General features: G+C 49.1%; 1 protein-coding gene across 2 annotated transcripts in view; it reads right to left on the reverse strand.

The window, feature by feature from the left end:
- Nucleotides 1-19,305, reverse strand: part of RGS10 (regulator of G protein signaling 10) — a 36,629-nt gene that overhangs the window by 10,217 nt on the left and 7,107 nt on the right. For both annotated transcript variants that reach the window (XM_047760646.1, XM_047760647.1), the window contains exons 2-4: nt 14,599-14,717; nt 13,409-13,495; nt 3,261-3,404 (exon numbers count right to left, since the gene is read on the reverse strand). In XM_047760646.1, coding sequence (XP_047616602.1) covers nt 3,261-3,404; nt 13,409-13,495; nt 14,599-14,717 — 350 coding nt within the window. The remainder of the gene's footprint in view (nt 1-3,260; nt 3,405-13,408; nt 13,496-14,598; nt 14,718-19,305) is intronic.

Raw genomic sequence — 19,305 nt, forward strand, 5'->3', positions numbered from 1 at the left:
TCATCTCATGTGAGGCTCAGGGAGGATTTTCCCATCCTTCTAAGGTTCCAGCTGTGCCCCCAAATCCATGCTGCCCTATCAGCAGCCTCCAGGGCATGGAGTGCTGCCCACTGTGGGGAGGAGCTGAGGCTCCCTGAGGTGTTCCTGGTGAGCCAGTGCTGAAAGGAGGCTCTTCAGACAACTCGGCGATAAAGCCAAGGGGTGCTTAACAAAGCCAAAGCCGCGGAGGAAGTCTTTTCAAGTTAATGTGCAGTCTTGTTCCAAACACACTCCCCTCAGCTTCATGCTCCTTCATTTAGGAAAACACAGCTTTCGCGGGAGCCTTTTGGGAGCAGAGACCCACAGACTGTGCTGAGCATCCATTATGATAGCTATGAGCAAGTTCCTCCACCCCACGTTCCCCCCAACTCTGCCCTGAGGCAGAGTTTTCTGAAGCGAAACAGAACCCAGAAGCCCTTCCCAGGGACTTGCTGTGGAATCAGCTCAGATTCCAAATATCTCGTCCCCACCCAGTTTCACCTCAGGAAGATAGCTCCTCTTCCCCCCTCAAATAAATGACTTTTAACAACAGGGTATAAAAGCACTTTTTTTTTTTTTTTAGAGAGAGTAGTTTGAATGAACTCTTGTGCCACACGTGTTAGATGTGTGTGCACATGCATATTCATAGAAAAAAAGATGGAAAGCCTAGACATCAACAGGAATGGAATGAAATTGTTTTCAGCTTTACATTTTGGTTTCCCAAGTTTCTTTTGCCAAGCCTGTATGATTTTTCCAGTTAAGTAGATAAGTTTTGGGGTCTGTTTTTTTGGCCGTACCCAGAGCATGCAGAAGTTTCTGGGGCCTGGTATCAACCTCCACCACAGTAGTGACAGCACCAGATCCTTTAACCGCTAGGCCACCAAGGAACCCCAACAAGTCGTTTTTTTTTTTTAATAAAAATTATTTTTAAAATATTTTTGTCACTTTAAGGAAACATCCTCTGTCCCTTATTTCCTCCTTTTTATATAACACTAAACCTTCCACGTCTCAATCCAGTGAGGGTGCCCAGGTCACAGAGACCCAGCTGGCCTAATGGCAGGACAGCCAGGCCCTTGGATTTTGAGACGTGTCACAAGCCTTAACGGCAGGAGAGCCAGGTCCTCGGGAGCCCGTGGTCTCGCACATGGAATGGCAGCAGCCCATCCCACTCCTCGCCACCCCAGGTGGCTTCTGCAGTCCCAGAAAAGAACCATATACAACCATGGCTTTCCAATCCCTCTGCTCCAGCAGATCTCAGGTGGCTTTGAGGAGCAGTGTGAGGCTGCCTTGGAGCCCAGGGCAGCTGCTCAGGCTGTGGGGGACACAGTGTAGTCTTTGAAAGCAGGCGTGACAGCCACCAGCACTTCCTATACCTGCGGGACTTTGTGCTAACAAACCACTTGTGCCCTTGACCCCAGCTTTCCTCCCCATCAAAATGGGAATGCCACTGCTCACTGGAGCATAAATGTGATAGTACAGATGCCAAGGGGGCTGGGCACAGAAGGGCACCTCTGAAAGGTAGATACTGCTCTTACTGAGAATAACTAGAACACAAGAAGGTCAGTGCAGTTCTCAGCCCTGGCTGCATGTCAAAGCGCCCTAAGAAGCCGGGGAGCAAATCAGGTCCAGGTGGGGTGGATCCCTGTGGGGTTACAGCCCAAGAACTGCCTTGAACCATTCCTCCCACTTCCCTTCCCCTCCACAAATTCATGTCCACAGCACCCCTCTTGTTGGCTCAAAATCACCACCTCCAGGAAGCCCTCAGCAAGTCTTCCATGCTAACTGGCGTCCATTCAACCCCCAAACTTGATTCAGAATTCATGCGGAATTTGCACTTGCCACTGTATCAATTGGAAAACAGTCTCCAGCTACTTCTCATACTTGTATTTGCTACCTGTCTTGTTTTCTATCTGATGCTGAGCAAGTGAGGCCTGCTGGATGTTGGGATATGTCCTGGGCTCAGTGCCCACTCCAGGTGATCAAAAAACGCCAAACGATGCAATGGGCCAGTGGTTTCTCAATGTGTAGTCCTGGGACCTGCAGCATAAGAGTCACCTGGGAACTTGTTGGGAAGACAACATCTCGACCCACCTGGGAACCACCAAGCCTGCTGACTAACTCTGGGGCTGGAGTCCAGCCTCTGTTTTAACAAGCCCTCCAGGAGTTCCCTTCATGGCTCCGCAGTTAAGGAACCCAACTAGGATCCAGGAGGATGTGGGTTCGATCCCTGACCTCGCTCCGTGGGTTAAGGATCCGGTGTTGTCGTGAGCTGTGGTGTAGGTCACAGACACAGCTTGGATCCTGCGTGGCTGGGGCTGTGGTGTAGGTGGTGGCTGTAGCTCCATTTCGACCCCTAGCGTGGGAATCTCCATATGCCATGAGTGCGGCCCTAAAAAGTGCAAAAAACAAAACAAAACAAAACCCTCCAGGTGGCTCTGGGCTTGTTCATGTTGGAGGAGGGCTGAATTAAGCTAAGAGCTAGTCTCCACCTATGTGCCAAATAAGGCCTTGGCTTCCCCAGTAAGAACAGGGCTGGCAGAAGGTTGAAATCTGCCAGTGTTCCATGCTCTGCAAGTGTGTACATACCATTTCCTAAGAACAGAGTATGCTATGAATAGTCACATTTGCAAATTCATGTCAAAAACAAAAACCTCTGCAGTACAATTTCATCCCTTTTGCCTATCTTACTTCTGGCATTCCTCCTATGAAAATTTGCCAGAAAACTAAAGTTTACCCCTTATAGGTCCTTTCTTGAAACCTAACTTTTCCTGCTTTAAGTGCACTTATGTTGGCAAAGTGGGCTCCTGAGCCATCAGAAGCAGGTGGCAATATCTGGGCATTAGCACAGCAACCTTAGGTTCCCTGCCACTTCGAGTCTGTGTGCTTGTTTGCTAGATTTTTCTGGCTGCTCCTACCTTCAGTTATATCACGTGTTGCTTCCTCTGTGGGTTCCTCAACTAACTCCAGCCTCCCTTCTAAGCTGGTTGAGAAGCCAGATAACCCTGCTGGGTCAAACTGTGTGTAGACAGAAAGAGGCCTGAGGGAGGCTCCTCCGGGCCAGCTCCTGGGCCTGGCAAGTCAGTATCTGTCTGTCACCAACCACAGGCCCTCCACGGGCCTCAGCCTGTCCATCTGGAAGAGACGGGTGTCTAACGTTTACTCTTAACTGAATTCTTCCAGACTTGGGGTGGTGGGGGGATGTCAGTTTTCAAGTCAAGGTCTAAGTAGGGAAGTCTGATTACCTGGTCCTGGAGTTTTTGGAACATCAGTGGGTGTGGTTCCTCCAGAATCTTCTCATTGAGCCGGGACTGGCCCTCAACATTGACTTGTGATGAGGCCTTGCTGGACAGAAAGGTCATGTATATCTCCTTTGCCTTTTCCTGCATCTGGGGAGACACGGAGAGCTTGTCTGTTATCTGCGAGCATGGCCCTTCCGGGCCCGAGCCGGCTCCCCTCTCCAGCCCAGTCCAGCAGGAGACGCTGCTGCTGTAAGAGCCCTTGGGGGGTGGGGGTGGGGCTCGGGGTCAGCCTGGCCCCCTCCCCTCCCCTCCCCTCGCCTTCCATGCACCTGTAGTCGCAGCTCCTGTCACAAAACTGCCTTACTATCCATTCAGAAATAAAGACGGAATCCTGGCCCAGAGTGAGTGACATTAGGTAGCATTCCTGACCACCCTGTGACTTCTCCAAAGGACTCTTGGGAACATCACTCAGCCATAAAAAGGAAGGAAGTACCGACACATTCTACAACGGGATGAACCTTGAAAGCATTATCCTCAGTGAAAGAAGTCAGACATGAAAGGCCACCTGTTACACGAGTCTATTCATATGAAATATTCAGAACAGGCAACTCCATAGAGACAGCGAGGAGTGGTTGGCTGGGGGAGGGGGAAATGGGGGGGTGGCTGCCTTGTGAGTAAGGGGTTACTGTTTGGCATGATGAAAAGGTTCTGGAACTACATAATGGTGATAGCTGTTTAACGCGGTGAACGTGTTTAACGCCACTGACCTGCTCCCTTTAAAATGGTTGAACTGGTAAACATGAGAACCCTAAAAAATGGTTATGGTAAAATGTACGTCTATTTTGCTGCAATTAAAAAAAAATTAGGAGTTCCCGTCGTGGCGCAGTGGTTAACGAATCCGACTAGGAACCATGAGGTTGCGGGTTCGATCCCTGCCCTTGCTCAGTGGGTTAACGATCCGGCGTTGCCATGAGCTGTGGTGTAGGTTGCAGACTCGGCTCGGATCCTGCGTTGCTGTGGCTCTGGCGTAGGCTGGCAGCTACAGCTCCAATTAGACCCCTAGCCTGGGAACCTCCATATGCCGTGGGAGCGGCCCAAACAAATAGCAAAAAGACAAAAAAAAAAAATTAAACGATGAACACATATCCCAGCCAGTTACCAAGCCCCTACTATGCTCCAGATACTCACTAGGTGGTTTATAACTAGGGGCCCATTTCCTTAATCCATTGGGTGCCTAGCCAAGTGCCCTCCTCCAGTTAGGGCCACATCCCAGATGAGGACAAGGAGGCCAGGAGAGCTAGCGTGGCTTAACCAGGGAGACGAAGGACCACTTGGTCCAAAGCCTGGCATTTCTGCTCAGTTCCACGCTTACAAAAGACATTAATCCCCCAGGTGGTGCTACCAGGCACCAGGACTGGGGGTCGTTTTCAGGGAACAAGCTATGAGTGTTAGCAAGATAGAACCCTCGGCCACCTGCCCCAAGGCCTAGGTAGCAGTCGGGCCGGAAGGCGTCTGCCCTCATCAGCAGAGGTTGGCAAAGGCGTCCACACCTGCAGTTAGGCTGCACCGAATCCCAGCAGCGGCTGGTACAGGAACGCTCTCAGGGTGATCGCTTTGTCTTACAAACAGCAGGCACCTGCTGGGTCCTGGAGGTGTCCCCTGAGGGTTCTAGGCTCTCTGACTTCCTGTGCTCTCACCGTGCAGGCAGCAGACATGGGGGCTGTCTCTATGCATCAGAGGCCTCATGGTACCTCACCCGACAGAGGAAACCAGACAATAAATGCCTCTGAAACAGAGCCGCAGAGATGTGATTTGCAAGGAGAAGCCAGGGGGCTGCTCAGGGTCTCTCTAGAAAACCGCCCTTCTCTCCAGAGCCCACCTGGAGCCCCACACGTGCTGCAGAGCTTGGCTTAGGAAACCCCGGATTCTGAAAACCTCTGGCCTCATGGAAACCCCCAGAAGGTTCAATTCCTGGTGCTTGAAAGGAGGGGAAAAGCCATCTTTTAACTTTGTATAGTTCTGGGGACCAGTTGACAAAAGACCCCATGAGGCGGAGGCCTGGCCATCTGCCAGCCCCAGGAAGAAAGCCTGGGCAAGACGCGCGGGAACATTGCCCGGGTGGGGGCCTAATGGCAATGTGGTTCTTCCAGGGGACAGGCTGGAAGACCCGAGTGGGGCAGCCCTTTGGGGCCGCCTGCCTCTCGAAGACGGCCTCCCCCCACCCCCACGAGGCCTGGGCCTCCCCCACCACCCCCATTCTGTCAGGAAGGAACATCTTTGGAAAACCACTTCCTGTTGTAAGAGCACTTCATAGTGGCAGACGTGCAGCCAGCAGATTAGCAACCTCCACGTGGGGCTCTGGAAGCACAAATCACTGTAGGCTTCTCCTCCCCCTTGAACACACACACACACACACACACACACACACACACGTGTTCCAGATGGAGCCGGGCTGTCTTGGGTGGTTCTGAAAAGAAGTGTAATGAATAGCTTGAGGCTTAGAGGTGGGGGTGGAGGGAGGACAGGAAGCAGGTTGGAGGGGGGGCTGGCTCTCGGCCCCACCCACATGTCCCCAGCACCCAGCGTCCCTGTCTGCGGAGAGTGCAGGGTCCCCAGTCCGCCCTCGTCTCTGACTAATCGTTCAGGGTGACGGCGGCGTGGGCAGAGCTTATCGGGCCGGGGTAGGAAGCGTGACTGAGAAGGGAAACCCTGAGACTGCCGACCGCAAGCCGGTCACGGGAAGGCCTGGTGTCCACGCCGAGAACACAACGAAAAAGAAGAACCGGGTGGCTCGAGTTATTTTGGTATATTTTCCAGAGCTTGGTTAACCCAACTCTAGTTCCGGTCGGGACAGGGTGAGAACATCCCCCACTAGGGGTAGGGGGGGAGACAGGTGGCAGCGCTCAGGTCCCCTACCCTGGGCACAGCCTGGGTGGCCTGCCGCGCTCCTCCAGCCCTTGCAGCCTCCGCTGCGAGTGTCTGTCCTGCCAGGACAGCAAATGGGCCCAGCACCCAACTCTGCCCCAGAAAGTGCTGGAAAAGCATTCCTCCCCCTGGGCCCAGGTGATGAGTCTCAGTATCCACCTGAGGACCAGTCTGTGGAGCACGGACCAGGTCTGCCTCCCAGACACCCCACCAGCCTGGCAGCGCACCAGCCGTGGCAAGACTCGGGCAGAAGTTAGCCCTCAGACGCTGCTCCCAGCAAGTGCAAGTTTAGGAGAAGCAAATTCACTTCAACATCAGCCCCAGAAACAGAGATCGACCCGGAACAAGGACAAGAGCATCTGCAGCCCACAGTTTGGACGGGCTGGTTCCTCTGTCTGTTCTGGTTCCTCTCTCCCTCCCAGTGAGCGTGCTTGGATTTTTTTTTTTCCCCCCACTGGGAAAACACAACCTTTTACTCCACATCCTCCTATAGCTAATGACCTCTTACTGAAACATCTCAAAAGAAAAATGTGCATTTTGTGGCTCCACTCTGTCCCCCCGCGCCACCTGCTCCTCAGCCCCCGGCTTCTGCCCCTCCCACCAGCTCACTCATGTCCTTCCACCTCCAGCCCCTGGTCCTGCTTACCGCGGCTGCCCTCTCAGAATTCTCTAGCATTTCCCAGCTTCCACCTGCCTCCTTTTCCAGCTCCTGTCCTTCTGTGCCCCCCCATAAATTCTGGAGTTTCCCAAGTCCTGCCCTAATATGACTGCGTTCCCAGCCACACCGTGTCTCAAGATTTCAGCCCATTTCTCTCTCCCAAGCCTACTGACCATGAAGCCAACTGATTTCTAGAAATATGGGCTTGAATGTCACCTCAAACGTAACAGCAAGGAAAGTAGTGGTTCCCTCCTGGCCGGTGGGTCCTGCTGTCTCTAATCCAGGAAGCTGGGAGCAGCCATCCCCTAACACCCCCCCCACCCCTGCACCCTGCCTGTCACTGAGTCCCCGCCTTGCCTCCATCAGCCCGCTCCCCTCCATTTTCATCACTCTGCCAGAGATGGACAATGGGACAGGACACATAACTGAAAGTAATGGCTCGATCCTTTCATTTTAACATCAGCTTCAGAAAAAGAGGCAAAGAACGTGTCAGGTGAACAATCTGAGCATATTTTTGCGCACTGACGCAGGACGTGGAAAGCGTTCAGAGGTACAATAAGGGACTGCAGAGAGCAGCAGGAAGAAACCTGGGCACCTGCCAGGTTGGAGTGGGGAGGCAGAGCCAGCAAGAAACCTCCAAAAGAAGCAGGAACTCCAGGGCATTGGGGAACCCTGGCCGGAGGGATGAGGAGGGCAGCAGAAGGGAGCTGTTAGCCCCCCAGGTCCCTGACCCCCAGCCCTGAGCAGTTATCCCGCCGCGCCCCACCCCCCAGAAGAAAAGAGCCTGGAACTTTCTCCTCTATAGAAACTGACTCGGGGAAGTGGCAGACACGAAGGAGGGCAAGGAAGAGATGGCAAAGTGGATACAAGGACTAAGTGGAATCCTTCACGGAAACACCCTACAAGTTTCTCCCAACTCAGATGATCTGAGATGTTTATAAACATATCGGGCTTGTGGCCACCAGGAAGGGACTAGGGGGCCCCAGTCTATAGAAAAGATGAAAGAGTAGGAGGGGAAAAAATATAAAATTAAGGACTCATCTAGGGGATGGTCATCCTTGGGGGGAGAGAGAAAATGGAGAGAAAGAAGTTACTTTAAAAATGATTGTGAAAATAACAATGTAAGATCATTTCCCAGAACTACAAATTTCCAGGTTAAAGGGCTCCATCAAATGCCCACACCATGAATGAACCCACCCCTTCTCCATAAGCCTCTGATTGTACAGTTTTAGAATACTGGTGACAGAAAGAGGATCCTATGCCATTCCAGAGAGAAAAAGCAAAACACAATAGCTTACCTGTAACATACTGATTCTTAACAAAAATGGAAAATAATAGGCCAATGTCTACAAAATTCTGAGTTTCAACCTAGAATTCAATTCTATGCTCTATGACATGGGAGAATAGGGAAAAAATAGAAATGTCATTCAAGATCTTTAAAGGTCTATATGCCCAGTCCTCTCTCTCAAGAAGTTATTGCTGGTTCTGCTCCACCAAAATGAGTGACTCCGGACAGAAGAGGACCTGGGTGTGGGAGGCCGGCCGGAGAGGGGCAGGGAAGGGCTAGTGGTGGCAAAGGAAGACCTGGGGTCACCCCGTGGGAGCTGTGGTCAGAGGACCCCAGGAGGACTGTCCCCAGGGGAACTTGGATGGTAGAGATGATCTGAGAGGCCTGTGTAAGGGGTTCTAAAGGGCTATTAGTATAAAAATAAGAGCAAAAAAAAGTCCAAGAAGGAAAAATGTAATCTCAGCGTCCTCTTTGGCTCAGCAGCAAACAACAAACAAAAAAGCCTCAGTAATGAAAATACAGCAGACAGAGGTCTAGAGTAAGTGAAACCTCAGTTATAGTAACAGGATGTTAGAGGCCATCTGAAAGTGACAAAAGGGGCCAGGAAGGAGCGGGGGTGTAGGGCAGGCCCATGCTAGGCCCCAGGCCACACCATGAACAGCTAAGCTCCCACCCTGTCCCACCTGAACTCAGCCAGGTCCACGGGCAAAAGCAAAGCTGGAAAAGACACAGCCCAAAGCCAAGAGGCAGTGAAATCTAGAGTGTGCTGAGGGTTTAAAGGCATGAGCCCGTCTTACTTCACTCACCTGTGAAATGAATGAATTTCATGGAAGGAGTGCTTGGTCACTTTGGATTTTTAGTTTTGTTTTTTTTTTAAACAAAAAATCAATCGCTGTTAAATATTGGGTCAAGTTTTAGTGTTAAATACAATGTAATAAAATGAACAAAAACCACAGACCCCCGCTCCCCATAATTAACTCTAAAACACTATAAAAATGCACGGTACCATTAGAATTAAACATATCAGTGCAAGTTGCTTTCAGAGCTATGATTATTAGAAATCTTGCACCATCCCACCACTTCCCCGCCCCCACTCTGTTTGGTTTTTACAAATCTGTACCAGCGGCTGTATCCATCTCAAGCCCTGTCACACAGTAAGCCAACTTTATATGCATGAGCTGATGACGGAAGGAAGGAAAGAATTCAGGAGTAGTCAAAGAAGCACCTTTTTGGAGCTTTTTTTGAGGTTTTATGAGACAAATGCTGTTTTGTATTAGAAGATTGATGTATCTCATGGGCTAATTCAACAGGAAGAGGCCCTTTATAGGAAAATTTTAAACTGTAAAGAAATTGCAAAGGGAGAGAACAGCTTTGAAGGCTGACCGCTGAATCTAAGTGCCTGGCATTACACCCTGGGACCGTCCCAAGGAGGGAGGGTGGGAGGCATCACCCACCCATCTTCCTAAACCCCAGGGCTCCCCCCCAGAAACAGAGTCGAGACCCTCCCAAACAAAAGGGCTGCTTTCCAGGCTGCCAGGGGGTGAAGCACAGACTGGGGAAGACACAGCCCCAGCCCGCTGTTCGGAGCTTCTGAGAACAGAGGCCCCAACAGAACGGAGGGCAGATTCCTCACTCAAATCCAACCCCTTGAGTGACGGACTGCATGTCAAGGTGAGCAGGGAGGCCAGGACCCTGCCCACTGCGGATCCTCAGGGGCTCAGCAGGTAACAGGAGGTTAGAGGTCATCTGAAAGTGGCCTGAGTGGAAGGACAGAGCCAGCCACTGTCCTAGGTGCTCGGATACAGTGGGGAAGAGGACAAAGATGACAAACCTTCCAGAGTCCACATGACAGAGGGAAAAGCAAATCGAACTGAAGATAAATACAAGGTACCAGATAACTGGGTAAGCGCTCTGGAGAGATCCGGCTGGATAATTAGAGTCAAAGAATGCAAAACCCAACCAGCACGGGTCCTATTTAAATAACAGAGGCCAAAGCAAGGCTCACGTCAGTCTCACAACTGCCCTAGTTCCCTGTAGAGAGAAACCGTCCCCCCTGGATCAGACACGGAAGTCTGATTGTGCAATTCAGTTAGGCCGACTTCTCCCTGTACGATGGCCTCCTCTGCTTTTTAAAATTAGTGAAACAGAACTTACTTCTGGTTTTACTTCCCCTGCAGCCAGACCCACCCGTGACTACACAGGGGATCTGGGCCTGCATCCTGGTTCTCTCTGCACCAAGCCAGGCGGCTGTGGGTGAGCTTAAGTGCTCAGACCACAGCTCCAGCATCTGGAAGGGCGGGAATTGTCATCACGAGGCTGAGTGATAAACCCAGATTGAGGTGTGGACACCACCTCCCTTCCCAGTGCCATCTGCATCCTCGGGCAGGTGGGAGAAGTGTCGGTCATTGCCCGGAAGCAATGGCCAGGCACACTCCAGGGCACTAGCCTTCAAGGAGTCCTGTTCTGTGGGACAGGACTGGCGCACCTCTCTGGGCTGGGCGCACAGAGAGAGGGCCAGATTCTGGAAGCTCTGACTGTGGGTTGTGGGTGGGCCAGTACAATCCAACACCGTGGCTTTCCAGCATTCACCTTGGTGCCCGGGGTCTCCAGGTGTGCCCCAGGCAAGCAGAGCCAGCCCGCCCCTGAAGCACGGCGCCTGCCTCTGGGCTTCCTTCAGCTCTTCTCTCCAGGCCTTGCTCCCCACATGCTGTTCCCCTCTTCCAGGAACACTCCCCTGGCCAGACTCCACTGAGATGTGAGTCCAAGAGTCACTTCCCCAGGGGCCTTCCTGACACCCGCGGCCTGTGCTCCCACAGAAGCTGGACTTCCCATTTCTGTACTCGTCATCCTTGCAAAGGACTGTTTAACAAGCAGCTTCCCCTCTGAAAGCCTGTTCCCTAAAGAGGCTCCTCTGCCTGGTCCCTGTATGTCATGTGCTTTTCACAAGGCCTGGCCCTGAGCAGGTACACTGCAAAGATCTGGAAAACTCAATTGAATCAAAGGGTACACTGACACCCTATGCAGGGGAAACGACCAGGCAGCTTAGGGTGCAGATTCGAGTCCCAGCTCGGGCTGGCGGGGACCTCAGCTGCCTGGTTGTGCAATGCAGGGGTGGGCCAGCTGACCTGTCGGCCCCTCTCACCTCCAGCATGCAAACTAAGGGAATGGACATCTGTCTGCCTGCTTGAGTCTGAGCAAGGGTTTTAGGGCGAGGCTGGACATATCCATTGCCCAGGCCAGTATTTATTGAGGGTTGTCCTGGCCTTGGCCTGGGTGGGGGCAAAAGAGAGCAAGGGGCACGCCTGTCTCAAGGGATGCAGCCAACACTTGGCTTTCCAAAGCAGGCCCTACCACCTGAGGCCGTTCACCACCCAGGAGCTCGGGCAAAGCCATCCTCCAGGGGGAAGAAGCAGGAAGGAAGCAAATGCCAAGGGTTATGTTGGGATGGTTTTCTCAGCTGACTGAGGAAGTTCAGCTAAAGGGACCTCGGATCCACCCTTGTCCCCACAGAGCGGAAAGTGGTAGAAAGACCACACGGCTTGATCTTAGAGAAAGGGTGCCTGAGGCAGAAAAGCCTTTGAATAAACCAATACAGACATCTTCTGCAAACACATAATGGCTTCTGGCCTCAGGGATTCCAGCTATGTGGAGCCAGAGGCTCAAAAACTGGCAGCCTACGAGCCAGCCACGGCCCATGGCTGTGTTTTTTTTGGCAGGCAAGCTTTTCCATCTTTTAAAAGAATGAGTTCCATCATTTATAAAATCGGAAGGTTTCCTATAAGAAGCCAAATGTCCAGCGTCTCTGGAAAAACAGGCAGCACTGGGCTGAAGATAGAAGTTGCCTTGGGAGGAAGGGTCCCTCAGAGTTCTGGGGTGAGGGGTGTGCAAGCCAAGACCTAGGTGGGTAGAACTCAAAGCAGGGAAGGCTCTGATGGCCATAGACCACAAAGCGTTCACTGTCAAAGTCAGCTAAGCAGCCCGCTACATAGAGCCTCTGGAGGCAGGGCAGGCTACCCCCTAATGGCTCCAGTCCCCACCACTCCCTACAGCCTCACACCAAAAACCTCCCTCGTGTCCTATAAGTTACCAGCCGCTGCAGGCATTTAGCCACTAGCCTCTCAGAAATACGCAGGCATGGGCCTCGTAAGCACACCCAATCCACAAGCCGCCTTCTCCATAATCTCCTCCACCTCTCCTGACACCCACCCTTCAATGGCAGAAAATCCAGCTGACATTGGAATTAAAGGCTACCTCCTGCAAAGAGCACATATCCACCCAGGAGAACAGTCAGAAACTTTTTATGTGGGATGCCTGCCAACCACAAGATGTTCTGCAAAGATACACTGAATAATTGACAATCCATCTGATGCATTATCGCCACACGCCTGCTTTACAAGATCCATGCAAGATGCCGGCATGTCAAACTCTGGGAGATGCATTCACATAAATTACTCCTGAAAAAAAATCCTACTCAATGATGAACTCTCAATGACTTAAATCGTTATTTTTACTTTAAATATTTGTCCATTTGAACAGCTCCCTTTAAAAATAGATTGGGAGTTCCCCTCGTGGCGCAGTGGTTAACGAATCCGACTAGGAACCATGAGGTTGCGGGTTCGCTCCCTGCCCTTGCTCAGTGGGTTAACGATCCGGCGTTGCCATGAGCTGTGGTGTAGGTTGCAGACGCGGCTCGGATCCTGCGTTGCTGTGTCTCTGGTGTAGGCCGGTGGCTACAGCTCCGATTCGACCCCTAGCCTGGGAACCTCCATATGCCGCGGGAGCAGCCCAAACAAATAGCAAAAAAAGACAAAAAAAAATAGATGAGCACACTTTTTAAAAACTTAATATTTGCTCAATACAAGATAGCCTAATCTGAAGCTTAAATCTCCCCCCTCCCCCAAGTCCAAAACGGATTAGATTTCTCTAGGCAACTTCAACATTTATTGGAAAGACGGCTGTAACTTTATAAGAAGGGGAAAAAATGATCAAGAACGTGATTACAGGAAGTTCCCTTTGTGGCTCAGTGGTAATGAGTGTGACTGGTATCCACAAGGATGCAGGTTCAATCCCTGGCCTTGCTCAGTGGGTTAAGGATCTGGCATTGCCGTGAGCTGTGATGTGGTCACAGACATGGCTAGATTCCACATTGCTGTGGCTGTGGTGTCGGCCGGCAGATGTAGCTCCAATTCAACCCCTAGCCTGGGAATTTCCCTATGCTGCAGGTATAGCCCTAAAAAAAGGCGCAAAAAAAAAAAAGTGATTATAGAGTGGAAGAAGTACCTGCTTTTTATCTTGTGTTTTCTTAAAATCTTCACAGGCTAGCCAAAACAAAACATTCTCTTCACTGAATTCTTTTTTTAAAAACTCCTATGGACGAAAAGAAAAATGTCAAACAGTATTCTACTTCAAAAACAAAGCATTTCCCTTTAAGAACAGATATGTCAAAATTCAATAACTGATCAAGCTCCGCCCTGAAAAACCCCATGTATGTTTAATGTTAGATAGAATTCCACGTGCATTTGAACTTAATGACTTTGACATTGTGAAGAAGAGTAAAAAAGCAGGAATCTACTTACACTTCTCAACTGACAATAAATTACCAGAAAGTAAATTAAAGTGGAAGATCTATTCATTCCTTCTAGACAGTGTTTAAACAACGTACATTCCTCTAAATTCAGGCCCCCCCCCTTTTTTTAAACAAAAGAAAACATATTAAGCATGTCTAGAAATGCCATGATGAAAACTATCTGAAGTTGGAGGTGTGCTTTCCTTTGGCAGATGTTGGGGGGCTTGGTGGCACAGCCAGCTCTCTGGCTACGCATGGAAGTTTTCTCCTCGAGATGCAGGTGGTGCTCACTGGGGTCCTCCGTCCAGAACTGTGAGTAGCCCTGCCTGCTACCCCCTCCTTGGAATCTGCAACAGGGAGCAACAGCACGAGAGCTTATCCTGGCCTGACCCAAGGCTTAAAGACAGACGTCAGTGGGAGTCGGGCCGATAAAAGGCATTCTTGACATTCACATGTGGTTCTTCTGACACCTGGGGTTTCTGCAGACCCTTTCTAGGCAGCACTGGCCTTGTCATCCACCTGCCCTCCTCTTTGAGTTCAACTTCACCTTGCCAGCTGTCATCCGGCCTCTTTCACTGCCACTAATATATCCTGAAAATCCCCAACACACAAGAGAACAAACCTTCACATCACAGAAACCCAGGCCACCCCCTTCCAGGTGTCACAGAGCTAGAAACGCTTCGTCAACAAGCATGGAACTGCGTCCCCAGCATCTCTACCCCTCTCAGCCTGCTGTATAAGAACTGTGCGGGAAAGCGTTTCCATCTTGGGCATGACAGGTGCGACGGTCTCATTCTCAAGTGGGGACACGCAGTGTTAAAAACTGGCCTGGGTTTCCCCCACAGGCTCTGAAACCGCTTGGTGTGTTGCATCAATCCCAGTCAACAACAACAAAAATGCAAACCCTAAATCTTTTCACGCCTTCTGGGTCTTCAAGCAGATTCTCCAAAGAAGCCGCCCACTTGGCTGCGCTCTTGGGGTTCTGGTGGCTGCTGCTGGCACTCCCATCACTGTCGTGGATATCTGCAAAGCAAAGTTCAGACTGTGTATGTGGCCCAAAGATACTGTCTTTTTACAATGGTCACTATGATCTTCATAACCACAGCGGCTCACCTTTAGCACTGTTATAATCCAGAAGCGACTCGAGGTGCTTAACGTAGCGAATTCATTCTAGTCCTGACAACAACCTTATGAAGTAGGTGCTACCAATCCCTCCATTTTACAGGAGTGGAAAACTGAGGCTCAGAGCTAAGAAGGGACGTGTCATTTCCCAACACTCCGAGTACATCATCTTTCGCCCATTCACCTTTCCACCAGCTCCCTGGAGCCCTCCTCCCATGGACCTTGATTCAACGGCAACTCTTTCTCCCTACATGCTGTGCACAGTCTTATCAGGCTGTGTTGTGATGGTTTGCACGACTGGCTCTCACTAGTCTGAGAGCTCTTGATCTTCTGTCTCTAGCAGGTAGCTCACTGCCCGCTGGCACATAAATAAAAGTATGTACCAGGGCTGGGTCTAGGGTGGGGAAAGGGAGGCAACTGGCTGGAGGTGCAAAATTTAAGGAGGTGCCAAAAACTCAGGCATCAGATAAATGAGATGGTCCTGCAATCGTTTGAAAAAAATCAAAATTAATGCAAAAAAATCCATCACAAGCAAAATACCAAAAATTTAAACAATGCAGGATAATAATAACTCATTTTTTCCTTGTGCCTCTCAGGCTCCAGTATGGTTCGGCGCCAGGCTGTTTCTACAATGGTAGACAGAATGAATCAGTCACTCTGTATCTGGTGCACTCTCATTCTATCCTCTGAAAAGAGAGCCTCTTGACTAAAGGAAAGAGGACAGGGACCTCCAACTAACACACTCTGGCTACGCCTGAACAAGGAAGTGACAACACAGCTACAGAATTTGGCCCCTTCCCGGAGATAAAGGAAAAAACGTGGACTGTCACTTCGGGTGGGCTCAGGTTCCAAAGCCAGTTTGACTAATTCGAACAGTGTGACCACAGACAAAATTCTGCGTAAAATGAAGATAATCTCCTTATCTCTTGGAGTCATCGGAAGGATTAAAGGAGGAAGCACATTAGGTCCCTTGATGATGCCCACTGTGGCCCCTCCAGAAAATATTCTTTCTTCTCTCTTCTTCCTTAAAATAATGATCTATTAAGTGAACAATTTTAATAGCTAATACTCCTTCCTCCATTTCCCTTTTTTCAAAGTAGAGACATGTTTCTCTTTAAAAAAAAAAAAGTCTGAATCTAGGAGAAAGTAAGTTTTAAATTCAGAAGTTTACAAAGCAGATCATTTTAAAAGGATACATTTTAAAATTCTTGGAAGTGTTCATTGCTGCAAGTAGCAAGGGGGCCATATGGTTTAAAATGTTTTTGGAGGAAAGTTGTATCAAAACATGTTGGACTTAGTAGTAACTCAGCTTCTATGATCCCTCCTGTTCTACTGAGGTTCATACACACGTTAATTTCTCAGGCAGCAGCTGACACTGACTCCATCTCTCAGCATCTGGGAAATCTACCTGGATTTTAGACATTGATTGGCTGGCCTGGCCTAAATAAAGTAGAAGCCAGAAGCCCACAGGGGCTGTGTTTCAACATGCACTGGTGATGGACCACGTAAGAGAATTGTTTGGAACAAATGCATTTCTTTAATCGAGAGGCAAATTCACTCAAACATCTCAAATGGACCTGCCGCTTCTCTAAAGTGAATCTTTGGTTTGTGGATATTAAATTAGTCCCCTGCTCTCTTTGCAAATGCTAAAACAGCAAGCTTCTGAAGACTGCATTTCTTTGCAACAAAGTATAAATCAAATTAAAAGATCATTAGCATGAGAACTTTCTGCAACAGGGTTCATTCTACAAAGCATTTCACAAATTGACTCTGTTCCCTACCTGAAGAATGCACTTTGGCAGTTTACTCCAATTCCCTACCAGATCTTCTCTTGAATAAATAAATGTAGAGACACAAGCTTGCTGTTCCACGAACAATGTTGGGCAGCCAGAAATTTCTCTTTCTCTTGTTCTTACAGAACAAGTCTTTTGGCTGTAAGTTTTCAGCCTTGGCCTGAAATGATTCTAAAACTCTTAACATTCTTTTCAATAATAAACCAAACCACATTTGAGTTTTCACAGCCGAACTGTCTTGCAAGTAAATACACTTGGGGGATTCTCATTTAGCCAATAGCGTGCTCTGGTTAATTGGGTCTTCTCCCTTCCCCCTTTTATTTCATACTCTAATTATTTTTGCATATTAGGTTTCTGCACGAGCTTGCATTTGAACAAAAAGTTTTACAACTCAAAATCCACTCATCTGGTCTAGTCCCCTTATTTAACAGACTGAGAAATCCAAGTCCAGAAAGTAAGGTGTCCTAGTTTAGGAACTCCTAGAAAAAACCAGTACTGGACAATATCCAGGCAACTGTCCCCTTCCCCAGGACCACCTCCCCAGAACCCCACTGTTCCTCAGAACACAAGAGTTTGCAAATGGATGGCCCTTCCTTTTCAGTTTCCTCCTGGGGAACCAGCTTCCTTCCACTGACGTCATGAAACACATCTACAGCTGACACTGTAACAGAAGGCACAGAATTTTCAGGGCTGGCTTAGGAAGTACACCAGGACACGGACAGTATCTCCACGACCATGGTTACCTGGCTGCTGCTGGCTTTGGTGCCCTGGACAAAGAGAAATTCCTTCTTGCCTTTCTGCCCACCTTCTGCCCCAGCAGTCCTTACTCTAGGAATCTTTGGCTCATGTTCTGTCATGTGTCTTTGCTTTCCTGGAAATGTTGGTTTGAATTTTGCCAAGACTTCCTGACGGTCTTTTGGTTTTGATTAAGGCCTGTGGCTATGCCTTTAAAAAAAAAAAAAAAAAAAAAAACCTTCTTGATTGGTATCAATAGAGAGCTCTAGATAAAGGAATATTTGCAAACGCATTCACTTAATGGTGTCTCTTTGTTCATTATCCCACCACCATGAGATTGGCAGAGGTCCACCCCTTTGGCATCGCCCTATAGATCACCACGTAATGTGGGGAATTTCCGTTATTCAGTATCCTCTGCCCAAGGAGATTTCTGCTATTTTCCAACGCATGTAGGTAAAGTCTTCCCAAGCCATCTCAGCTCTTCCCCCCCCCCATTGGTCTGAGAAGTTCCTGGGCCAGAGATCAACCCTCATCACATAGGTGACCTGAGCCACAGCAGTGATAATGCCGGATTCTTAATCAGGATACAGTTAAGCCACCATGGAACTCCTCTCGGCTCACTTAAATGTCACCATCAGCCCAATAATGTGGAGAAGGAAAGAACCTATCTTCATAGTAAGAAAGTTTTACTTCTGGGCTTAAGAATAAAGCAAAACCAAGAGTTCCCTAGCGTCTCATCTCCTCCCCAGTTCCTGGCACTTGGGAACACAAAGATCCCCACACTCTTCTTTCCTTTGTCATTGATAAGAGTTTCATTTTAGATGAATTACACAAGGAGGAAAAACACTTACACCTATCTTTCTAGCAGCAGTAAGATCACTGAAGCTACCAAGGACCTGTCAGAGGTAGCGTTTGTTTCGATTTTGTCCAGCTCTGCTTATTTGTTGTTGTCCATTAGACCAGCTGGAAAACACTTTTGCAATGAAAAATTTTTATCTCCTGGACTCTTCAAAGCATTTTAGATCTGCAGATTTTTGCAGGCACAATATTACCTTCTTTGCAATAAATTCATCTCTTTTCAATAAATTCATCTTCAGATGAACCTATCATTGGCTAATAAGAACCACTAACACAACAAATTATTCGCAATGCGCGGGGTACTATTCCAAGCTTCTCCCATGGGTTAAATCATCTGGTTTTCATAATGACGCTCTGATATGGTTAATATTAGCTCCACTTCACAGATGAGGAAACCGAGGCACAGTACCTTATAAGGGTCACCCAGCTAGAAAATAGGGAACCATGGCCCACGTCTAGGTTATCCTGCTCTAGAGCACATGCCACTTAGCATAGGCTCTGCAGCCATTTTTATTTTTGACATCTGCTGATCCTCAGACAGAGGCCAGAACACAACAGCCTTATTGATTATAGCTATTATTTGGGAGAGGACTATGAAAACGGAGTCGAATTCCACAAGACAAAAACCCATAGAAGACTGTACCAGAGTCATCCAGCATGAAAGCACGAGGTATATACTTTCCCATTACATTGATACTGTCCTATGTGGTCTCTGACTTTAGTAAAAGCCATCATTTCAAAGCCGGCTCAGCATCACGGCGTGGAGGCCTGAGGCTGGCTGCTTGCAGCATATTGTGCGGTGCATTATTTATAGATGGTATGACGTCATATCTATCAGGGACCTTCTCCAGACGTTAATTCCTTGGAAATCCATACTCAAAAGGCATCTCCAGCACTCAGAGACCTGAACGCTCACGGTATGACTTCCTGCTATTAGTCTGCAGAAAGATCATGGTAAATGATCCTGCAGACAATTTCCCCAAATCAAAGATTTTAGCAGAATCTCAATATCCAGGTTCCTCAACAGCAGTCAACTTTCATCCTCAAACTTTTTGCCTCAAACACCCCCCCAACAAATGCACAGCATATTAAAGAAAACAAAC

Source organism: Phacochoerus africanus, chromosome 15 (assembly GCF_016906955.1).
Source record: "Phacochoerus africanus isolate WHEZ1 chromosome 15, ROS_Pafr_v1, whole genome shotgun sequence".
In the NCBI taxonomy this organism is placed as follows: domain Eukaryota; kingdom Metazoa; phylum Chordata; class Mammalia; order Artiodactyla; family Suidae; genus Phacochoerus; species Phacochoerus africanus.